An 11860-nucleotide genomic window follows, 5' to 3' on the forward strand; every position below is an offset into this window, starting at 1 on the left:
GAAAGACGAACTCCCCAGGTCAGTAGGTGCCCAATATACTACAGGAGATAAGTGGAGTAATAACTCCAGAAAGAATGAAGAGATGGAGCCAAAGCAAAAACAATATCCAGTTATGGATGTCACTGGTGATAGAGGCAAGGTCCAATGCTGTAAACAGCAATATTGCATAGGAACCTGGAATGTTAGGTCCATGAGTCAAGGCAAATTGGAAGTGGTCAAACAGGAGATGGCAAGAGTGAACATCGACATTCTAGGAATCAGCGAACTAAGATGGACTGGAATGGGTTAATTTAACTCAGATGACCATTATATCTACTGCTGTGGGCAGGAATTTCTTAGAAGAAATGGAGTAATGCAATACTTGGATCCAATCTCAAAAATGACAGAATGATCTCTGTTCATTTCCAAGACAAACAATTCAGTGTCACGGTAATCCGAGTCTATGCCCTGACCAGAAAAGCTGAAGACGCTGAAGCTGAATGGTTCTATGAAGACCTACAGGACCTTTGAGAACTAACACCCCAAAAAGATGTCCTTTTCATTGTAGGGGACTGGAATGCAAAAGTAGGAAGTCAAGAAATACGTGGAGTAACAGACAAATTTGGCCTTGGAAAGCAGAATGAAACAGGGAAAGGGCTGATAGAGTTTTGCCAAGAGAACGCCCTGGTCATAGCAAACACCCTTTTCCAACAACACAAGAGAAGACTCTACACATGGACTTCATCAGATGGTCAACACCAAAATCAAATTGATTATATTCTTTGCAGCCAAAAATGGAGAAGCACTATACAGTCAGCAAAAACAAGACCAGGAGCTGACTGTGGCTCAGATCATGAAATCCTTATTGCCAAATTCAGACTTAAATTGAATAAAGTGGGGAAAACCACTAGACAATTCAGGTATGACCTAAATCAAATCCCTTATGATTGATTATACTGTGGAAGTGAGATATAGATTTAAGGGACTAGACCTGATAGACAGAGTGCCTGATGAACTATAGAAGGAGGTTCGTGACATTGTACAGGAGACAAGGATCAAGACTAATCCCAAGAAAAAGAAATGCAAAAAAGCAAAATGGTTGTCTGAGGAAGCTTTACAAATACCTGTAAAAAGAAGAGAAGTGAAAAGCAAAGGAGAAAGGGGAAAATATACCCATTTGAATGCAGAGTTCCAAGAATAGCAAGAAGAGATAAGAAAGCCTTCCTCAGTGATCAGTGCAAAGAAATAGAGGAAAACAATAAAATAGGAAAGACTAGAGATCTCTTAAAGAAAAATAGAGATACCAAGGGAATATTTCATGCAAAGATGGGCTCGATAAAGGACAGAAATTGTATGGACCTAACAGAAGCAGAAGATATTAAGAAGAGGTGGCAGGGATACACAGAAGAACTGTAAAAAAAAGATCTTCATCACCCAGATAATCATGATGGTGTGATCACTCGCCTAGAGCCAGACATCCTGGAATGTGAAGTCAAGTAGGCCTTAGGAAGTATCACTACAAGCAAAGCTAGTGGAGGTGATTGAATTCCAATTGAGCTATTTAAAATCTTAAAAGATGATACTGTGAAAGTGCTACGCTCAATATGCCAGCAAATTTGGAAAACTCAGCAGTGGCCACAGGACTCGAAAGGTCAGTTTTCTTTCCACCCAAAGAAAGGCAATGACAAAGAATGTTCAAAGTGCCACACAATTGCACTCATCTCACACACTAGTAAAGTAATGCTCAAAATTCTCCAAACCAGGCTTCAGCAATACTTGAACCGTGAACTTCCAGATGTTCAAACTGGTTTTAGAAAAGGCAGAGGAACCAGAGATCAAATTACCAACATCTGCTGGACCATCGAAAAAGCAAGAGAGTTCCAGAAAAACATCTATTTCTGCTTTGTTAACTATGGCAAAGTCTTTGACTGTGTGGATCACAATAAACTGTGGAAAATTCTGAAAGAGATGGGAATACCAGACCACCTGACCTTCTTGAGAAACCTATATGCAGGTCAGGAAGCAACAGTTAGAACTGGACATGGAACAACAGACTGGTTCCAAATAGGAAAAGGAGTATGTCAAGGCTGTATATTGTCACCCTTCTTATTTAACTTATATGCAGAGTACATCATGAGAAATGCTGGGCTGGAGGAAGCACAAGCTGGAATCAAGTTTGTCGGGAGAAATATCAATAACCTCAGATATGCAGATGATACCACCCTTATGGCAGAAAGCGAAGAAGAACTAAAGAACCTCTTGATGAAAGTGAAAGAGGAGGGTGAGAAAGTTGGCTTAGAGCTCAACATTCAGAAAACTAAGATCATGGTATCCAGTCCCAACACTTCATGGCAAATGGATGGAGAAACAGTGGAAACAATGGCTGACTGTATTTTGGGGGACTCCAAAATCACTGCAGATGGTGATTGCAGCCATGAAATTAAAAGACCCTTACTCCTTGGAAGGAAAGTTATTACCAACCTAGACAGCATATTAAAAAGCAGGGACATTACTTTGTCAACAAAGTTCCATCTAGTCAAGGCTTTGGTTTTTCCAGTAGTCATATATGGATGTAAGAGTATAAAGGAAGCTGAGCGCAGAAGAATTGATGCTTTTGAGCTGTGGTGCTGGAGAAGACTCTTGAGAGTCCCCTGGACTGCAAGGAGATCCAACCAGTCCATCCTAAAGGAAATCAGTCCTGGGTGTTCATTGAAATGACTGATGTTGAAGCTGAAACTGCAATATTTTGGCCACCTGATGCAAAGAGCTAACTCATTTGAAAACACCCTGATGTTGGGAAAGATTGAAAGCAGGTGAAGAAGGGGACAACAGAGAATGAGATGGTTGGATGGCATCATCGACTCAATGGATATGAGTTTGGGTAAACTCTGGGAGTTGGTGATGGACAGGGAGGCCTGGTGTGCTGCAGTTCATGGGGTCACAAAGAGTCAGACATGACTGAACAACTGAACTGAGCTGAACTGAATAAAGACCTGCTGTATAACACAGGGAACTCTACATAGTACTCTCCAGTGACCTAGATGGGAAAAGAATCTGAAAAATAATGGATCTATGTATATGTATAACTGATTCACATTGCTGTACACCTGAAACTGACCAACATCATGAAGTAACTACACCTCAATACTTTTTAAAATTAATAAATAAATTTAAATCCATAAAAGGTAAGAAAAAGAAAAAAATTGATTGGAACCTGATGAGAAAAGACAATAAATATAAGGCTATGATCTTTGGGTTTATCCTTTAATGTTTTTGAAAAGACAAGAGACAGTAAGACCATGCATAGAAATATTCATCTGTGGAATGACTTCATGTAGGTAAGACCAGTCAAAAAGATGTTAAAATAGTTAATAGGTAAGCATACTGCTATACTTAAGTTTAATTAGCCTTTCAAAAAATTTAGTTGCCCTTTCTTCCAAACAACTAGATGTTGGCCTGATTTCTATTGCAGCTGACTTTTGTGACATTTTCTTCCCAAGATTGCCAAAGTTATTCGAGAAGCTTTTTTTTTTTTTTTTTTTAATGTCAGGATGATCTCCTCCTCCCTTTGGTTCTTAGATGTGGTCTTTCTAGGAGGAATGGGATGCGCAAGGTTGAAATTACATGTTTGTCCAAAATTCGATGGCCACTTTTCAGATATACTGTGATTCTGAAGAGACTCTTTATCTGAGCACCTATCAATATCAACCACTGAGAGAAGAGAAGGAGAGGGAGTTACAGAGAAAGCAGAGGAGAGGAGGGATGCTTTCTTGTGTCTGGGTTCCTATGCTCTAAATGGAAAATAGACTTGCTGCTATGAAACCAACAGAAGAGAGGCAGAGTGATAAAGGTAGCTAATCCTAGATTAGATAGCAGAGCTAGAAAGTATGAGTGACCAACTGAAGACTTAATGAGTGAAATGTTTCTGATGGTGTTTTATATTTTTTAATTGCTTTTCTAAATAACAGAAATTGACAATAGTCAAAAAGAAAGGTACATGTTTTAAAGCTAAACACAGAGTGGGACAAAAACCTCAGAAATTAAAAAAATTGACTGCACCTCCAGAAAATAATTCGAGAGAATTAAAATTGTGTGCTGCTTTGTGTTTTCTTCATATCATTTGAAGATGTTTACAAAAAGATTCATTTAGGGGTGCAAAAGCAAACATTTCAGATGTTCCTGCATAAAGGTGCAACTGGAGAGATTTCTAACTGGCCTGTTTAGGGCCCCAGCGTCAGGTTAAGTAACTGATTACAGAAAAGAGCAAAGCAATTTTCAATAAGTAATCACCATCCCAATTTCAGGAGTTCTGGTCTCCTTTCTTCCCTTCCCAGGTGACACAGGTGATGACCAGTGAGAATCAGACAAGGGTGACTGAGTTCCTCTTCTCTATGTTCCCACATTTACATGAAGGTGGCCTCTTATTCTTTATTCTCTTGCTTCTCATCTATGGATTTATCGTAACTGGAAACCTAATGATATTCATTATTACCCAGCTGGATGCGGCCTTGCACACCCCCATGTATTTCTTCATCCGTGTCCTCTCTTTCCTGGAGATCTGGTATACCACAACCACCATCCCCAAGATTCTCTCTTGCCTAGTCAGTGAGCAGAAAACCATCTCTCTTGCTGGTTGCTTTCTGCAGATGTACTTCTTCCACTCACTTGGCATCACGGAAGGCTGTGTCCTGACAGCAATGGCAATTGACAGGTACATAGCTATCTGCAACCCCCTCCATTACCCAAACATTATGACTCCCAAACTCTGTGTCCATCTGACAGCTGGATCCTGCCTCTGTGGCTTCCTCCTTGTGCTCCCTGAAATTGCATGGATTGGCGCCCTGCCTTTCTGTGGCTCCAATCAGATCCAGCAGATCTTCTGTGACTTCACCCCTGTGCTGAACTTGGCCTGCACAGATACATCCCTGGTGGTCATTATGGATGCCATCCATGCAGTGGAGATCCTGGCCTCCTTCCTGGTCATCGCCCTATCCTACCTCCGGATCATTGTGGTGATTCTGCAAATGCCCTCGGCTGAAGGCCGCCACAAAGCTTTCTCTACCTGTGCTGCCCACCTTGCTGTGTTCTTGCTGTTTTTTGGCAGTGTGGCTGTCATGTACTTGCGATTCTCAGCCACCTACTCTGTGTTTTGGGACACAGCAATTGCTGTCACTTTTGTTATCCTCGCTCCCTTCTTCAACCCCATTATCTATAGCCTGAGAAATAAGGATATGAAAGATGCAATTGGGAGGCTCTTTGGCTATCAGAAGAGGGCTGGTGGGGTTAAGAGATAGATCGAGATCTCTCTAGACTCTGAAAAAAACTCTAGGAAGTTCAGCTTTGCACTGTCCTTTGTCTTGTTCATGATTATGCTCTTTTTCTATTGTCACAGCTACTTGTTCTATTATTATAAACAAGGATGAGAAACTGCTGCATCCAAGTCATTGGTAGCGATTGCAGAGCTTATTTACATTGATGTAGTTGTGGTAGCTGAAAGCAGTATACATGGGTTTTCCTGCTTTATGATGCAGGCAGGCTTCTTCCTCACACTCTATTAGCAAGACTCCTGCCCTTGTTTTCTGTGGTCCGAAGTGCTGATGAGGCCAGAGAGCAGGACTGAAGAAGCATAAAAGACATCATGGTTCTTGATATTGCTGTTAGCTTTTCCCCTTGACTGATTGGAAAAGACTCTGATACTGGGAGGGATTGGGGGCAAGAGGAGAAGGGGACGACAGTGGATGAGATGGCTGGATGGCATCACTGACTTGATGGATGTGAGTCTCAGTGAACTCTGGGAGTTGGTGATGGACAGGGAGGCCTGGCGTGCTGCGATTCATGGGGTTGCAAAGAGTCAGACACGACTGAGCAACTGGTCTGATCTGATCTGATCTGAATCCTCTTTCCAATGATGAACCCCATGCAGTTCCACATTCCACATCAATAAACAATTTCCTGAAACTACAGAGAAAACATCTTCACTTTTAGCTTATTTAATGCACAAATTCAACTCAATGGCCATGTTCTGATCTTGTATACCATCTGTATAGAATTTTAACCCAATAGAGTGGCATAGTAATTAATAATAGTCCACTATTTCCTCTAGTAATTTACTATTTTAAATATTTTCACATATATGAATCCTCTTGACTTGAAAAAAAAAAGCAATTAGGTCAGATATCACCATATTAAATGTTGGAACAAAGGTTCAAAGAAGTTTAATGATCTGCCTAAAGTCATATAGATCATTAGTGACAGAGCTGGGACTTAACTTCAGGATTCTACTTCATGCTCTGCCCCCAATAAATACATGTGTTCATTTAATATACTCTGTGTTTAAGAAAATAAATTATATCCATTTCTTTTTCTCAAAGTTTCATGAAACCTTACCAGTCTTTAATGAGTACTAGGAGTCATGGGTTCTTTCCTTTGTGAATTTCCTAGTCCTCAGGTGATTGTAGAAAGACTATTCAACTATAGGGTTCAAGGACAAAATATTCTGTCTTTTTCTGCCACTAAGCTGTGTCATTTCCTTGTCTTTAAAATTACATGGTTCCTGGAACTGATTGATCATCAGAACTTATGACTCAGAAAATCTGAAAGTGAAAACCATTCTTGTGCATTTCTGAGAAGTTTCCAAGAATATTCTAATGATGAGTCAGATGTGGGAAAGACTAAACTCATTCCTAGCTCTAGGGTTTCTTGACATGTATAAGAGCTAAGATTTTTTTTTTTAATTTAAGATAAAGATCTTAAATGTATTACTCATTTATTCTTACAACAACTCTGTGAAATAAATATTAAATCTTTTTGTTTTACAAATGGAAAACATGAAACACAGTTTCAATAGTTCAAGTATGTGGAGCTTATTATTAGGAATCCAGAGCAAAAATTCAATTCTACCTGATCCCAGAGTCAGGTCTTTATTTGCCAAGATATTGTGCTCACTTTACATGGCTTTCATTCTGGACCAATTACTAAACCTAACCTTCCAAATGAAATAGGATATTCAGTAAATATGATAACTATTAAACAAAAAGTGATGAAAGAGTTTGCTCCTCGAGATTTCAAGATTTAAGAAAAAAAAATGTTTGACTAGCAGTTCTATGTTAGGTACTCTGTTAAGTGCACAGGATTTAATTAGTGGCTATCATATCAGTGTTTTTGATCTTTGTTTCTGATTTTTGTTCAGTTCAGTCTCTCAGTCGTGTCTGACTCTTTGCGACCCCGTGAATTACAGTACACCAGGCCTCCCTGTCCATCACCAACACCCGGAGTTCATTCAAACTCACGTCCATCAAGTCGGTGATCCCATCCAGCCATCTCATCCTCTGTCATCCCCTTCTCCGCCTGCTCCCAATCCCTCCGAGCACCAGAGTCTTTTCCAATGAGTCAACTCTTCGCATGAGGTGGCCAAAGTAATGGAGTTTCAGCTTTAGCATCATTCCTTCCAAAGAACACCCAGGACTTTTCTCCTTCAGAATGGACTGGTTGGATCTCCTTGCAGTCCAAGGGACTCTCAAGAGTCTTCTCCAACACCACAGTTCAAAAGCATCAATTCTTCGGCCTCAGAGTCTGATAAATAATTATTGTTGCTATTTTAATGAGTGCTGTTATTCACTGAATTTACATTTTTCTTAACATAAAATGGTGCCTATAGACTCAGTGTTCCCAGCTTTAGGCTATTTTATTTCATCTAAATCTTCTAAACATTTAGTATTTGTTCTTCAAGCCTCTTTGAATATGTATCTTTTTTTCAATCCTTTCTTCTCTCTTTCAATCTAGCATATTGATTCTCCATCACTTCATGGGAAATAGATGGGGAAACAGTGTCAGACTTTATTTTTTGGGGCTCCAAAATCACTGCAGATGGTGACCTCAACCATGAAATTAAAAGACGCTTACTCCTTGGAAGGAAAGTTATGACCAACCTAGATAGCATATTCAAAAACAGAGACATTACTTTGCCAACAAAGGTCCATCTAGTCAAGGCTATGGTTTTTCCTGTGGTCATGTATGGATGTGAGAGTTGGACTGTGAAGAAGGCTGAGCACCAAAGGATTGATGCTTTTGAACTGTGGTGTTGGAGAAGACTCTGGAGAGTCCCTTGGACTGCAAGGAGATCCAACCAGTCCATTCTGAAGGAGATCAGCCCTGGGATTTCTTTGGAAGGAATGATGCTAAAGCTGAAACTCCAGTACTTTGGCTACCTCATTCGAAGAGTTGACTCATTGGAAAAGACTCTGATGCTGGGACAGATTGGGGGCAAGAGGAGAAGGGGATGAGAGAGGATGAGATGGCTGGATGGCATCACTGACTCGATGGAAGTGAGTCTGAGTGAACTCTGGGAGCTGGTGGTGAACAGGGAGGCCTTGCGTGCTGCGATTCATTGGGTTGCAAAGAGTCAGACATGACTGAGACTGAACTGAACTGAACTGAACCTTAACTTTTGTCACTGAAGCTCAGAAATTATTGTTTTTACTATTATTGTCCTCTACTTCTCAATATTAACTGCAAGCTTCAAGAAAGATTCCTCATATTCAAGTATGATATTCTGGGTACTGACATCAGGACCAATATATGCCCTTGTTTTGATGTGACTTATTTTCTATCTTTTTGCTTGTCATGCTGTTTCTTGCTTACTGCCCATCTCCCATTGGACTAAGGATCCACAGGGATAAGGTTTCCTCATCCTTCTGAATGTTACACCATTCAGCATAGCATCTTTTGACTATCCAAGGTTTGCTGTTGGCTAAGTGACTGACTGATTGAGAAGCTGGGCTGACTGACAAAGGTGGATCAATACCTGTGAGAACAAACGAAGAACACAGAAAAGATGGTCTTGGTAAAAACTGAGTATCCATATCAGCCTAAAGTAGCAAAAGGAGAAGGAATGAAGAAGAGAGGATGTGTCAAACAGGTTGATGCAGTATTCAGAGGAGCAAGACTAAGATAATGATTAGTCTAAGATAATCATCAGGCTAATGATTAGTCTTAACTGCTTCATGCTCTTAACAATTTCCTAGACCCAGCCCTATCTCAGGATAAGAGTATCTCCTATGTATAATAGTGCCTTTGCTTTCTGTTTAAGGACATTAGAACAAGAGAGTAGCTATTTTCCCCATTTGTTCTGAACTCCAAGTTTACCTTTGGAGACATCAAGTTATTTCTACACCTGATGTTACTCCGTGGAAGGAAAGTTATGTCCAACCTAGATAGCATATTCAAAAACAGAGACATTACTTTGCCAACAAAGGTCCGGCTAGTCAAGGCTATGGTTTTTCCTGTGGTCATGTATGGATGTGAGAGTTGGACTGTGAAGAAAGCTGAGCGCCAAAGAATTGATGCTTTTGAACTGTGGTGTTGGAGAAGACACTTGAGAGTCCCTTGGACTGCAAGGAGATCCAACCAGTCCTTTCTGAAGGAGGTCAGCCCTGGGATTTCTTTGGAAGGAATGATGCTAAAGCTGAAACTCCAGTACTTTGGCTACCTCATGCGAAGAGTTGACTCTTTGGAAAAGACTCTGATGCTGGGACGGGTTGGGGGCAGGATGAGAAGGGGACGACAGAGGATGAGATGGCTGGATGGCATCACTGACTCGATGGACATGAGTCTGAGTGAACTCCAGGAGCTGATGATGGACAGGGAGGCATGGTGTGCTGCGATTCATGGGGTCGCAAAGAGTTGGACACGACTGAGCGACTGAACTGAACTTAACTGATGAGGAATTACTATTCAGCATATCTGAACAAATGTAATCTAATCTCTGCTTGAACACTTAACCAAGGTGGTCTCCTACAATGTTGGATAGCTCTAATTTTCAGATTGCTTCTCCTTATTAGAGTAAACTTAATGTCATCTAAGATTGAGAATTTGAGATTATACTGTCTGAACATGAATCTTTACTTTTCCACTTGCTAGCTGTACAACCATGGGGAACTAGCATAGGTGTCCTGAGCTACAGTGTCAGTCTCTATAATATGGGATCTTCAAGGCTTTTGAGGATTAAATGCTGTAAGGTATATAAAATGCCAAGCACAATGTCTATAGTTCTTATTAAATATTAGTTACTATTAATCAATGTTTTTTTTTTCTTTTACTATTGTTCTAAACTGAAAACTACTTCCAGGCCCCTCATTTTGTACATCTCTAGGGAATACCATTCAATCTTTAGTTTTTGCTTTCTGAAATCCCAGTAGCAGATGCTGAGTTACCCAAATTTCATAACATGAGTTACCCAAGGCCAAGCACTGAAATTGTTGTATGAACTTTTGGCACAAACTAAAGAACACCTTGCCATTGTACATATAGATTACAGAGTCCTAGCTAAGATGTGATCACATCTCCCCATGTTGGAAATTTACTGTCTTTGAAGATGTAATTCTTTACATTTTGTAACTGAAAAATGATCAGAGCTATAACTAAACCCTTTAGCAAAATAGTAACATCAGAGCATGGAATTAAACACTACTTCTCTAAAACTGTGATTGGAGAACCTCATTCTCTGCATTTAAATTTCATTTCTCCAGGAACAAAGCACCAGGTCTGCATAAAGCTGGTTGGTTGTGCAAAACCCTGGTTTAAATCAGTTTAGCCAGTGATATTCCTAAATTCAATACTTATTTTTCCTTTAAAAATAAACTTTTTATTATTCATTTTGCTATGCTACATCCCATCCCATATATCTTATACCTTTGGACTAATCAACTTCCATACAGGGTAAAGTAAAAAAGGTCCAAGAGATAACATTTATTGTTGATAATGGTATCTCCTTTCAATAATCTCTTCCCAATACTTCCATCCCATCCACTTAAAATCACTATGTTCAGAGAAATTAATCAGTAAAATATCTATATTTTGAAATAGAATTTGTTTATAAGACTTTGTTTTCATATGCAGAGTCCCTGATTCTGACTTGCTCTATAGTTTTGGCAGGTGTTTTATCTAAGTCTAAATTTCCAATTCTATAAAATAGAAATAATTATTCCAATTACTTCTTTCATAAATATGTCTAATTGTGATTTATCCTTCAGTTTTCATCTTAAATGTGACTAATTTGAGTAGAGATTGCATGTGTTTATGCTAAGTCGCTTTAGTCATGTCCAACTCTTTGAGACCTATGAAATGTAGCCTGCCAGGCTTCTCTGTAGATGGGATTCTCTAGGCAAGTGTACTGGAGAGGGTTGCCATGCCCTCTTCCAGGGGATCTTCCAAACCCAGGAATCAAACCCATGTCTCTTATATCTCCTGTATTGACAGGCAGGTTCTTTACCAGTAGCATCACCTGGGAAGAGAGTGCATGAATATTTAATTACTAATTGCCACAACTTAAATCAATTAATTGTAACTAATTACAAATTGAGCACAAATTTAATGTCTAGAATCTTCAACTCTTTGAAAACATCTCTAAGAACAAGAACTTAAAGAAAAACAGGGTAATATCTATTTTGTATGTCATCATTTTATGTAAAGTTTAGCACAGCATTTGATATACAGTTCAGTTCAGTTCAGTTCAGTTCAGTCGCTCAGTCATGTCCAACTCTTTGCGACTCCATGAATCACAGCACGCCAATCCTCCCTGTCCATCACCAACTCCCGGAGTTCACCCAGACTCACATCCATCGAGTCAATGATGCCATCCAGCCATCTAATCTTCTGTGGTCCCCTTCTCCTCCTGCCCCCAATCCCTCTCAGCATCAGAGTCTTTTCTAATGAGTCAACTCTTTGCATGAGGTGACCAAAGTACTGGAGTTTCAGCTTCAGCATCATTCCTTCCAAAGAAATCCCAGGGCTGATCTCCTTCAGAATGGACTGATTGGATCTCCTTGCAGTCCAAGGGACTCTCAAGAGTCTTCTCCAACACCACAGTTCAAAAACATCAATT

At 39.9% G+C, this 11860-nt stretch overlaps 1 protein-coding gene across 1 annotated transcript; it reads left to right on the forward strand.

The window, feature by feature from the left end:
* Positions 1–4325: 4325 nt before the first annotated feature.
* On the forward strand, positions 4326–5273 carry LOC104993612 (olfactory receptor 6K6). Its single transcript, XM_010846927.1, has one exon. It carries the CDS (start codon positions 4326–4328, stop codon positions 5271–5273), a length of 948 nt encoding a protein of 315 aa, XP_010845229.1.
* Positions 5274–11860: the final 6587 nt, after the last annotated feature.

Source organism: Bison bison, unplaced genomic scaffold (assembly GCF_000754665.1).
Source record: "Bison bison bison isolate TAMUID 2011002044 unplaced genomic scaffold, Bison_UMD1.0 scf7180017864240, whole genome shotgun sequence".
NCBI classification, from domain to species: domain Eukaryota; kingdom Metazoa; phylum Chordata; class Mammalia; order Artiodactyla; family Bovidae; genus Bison; species Bison bison.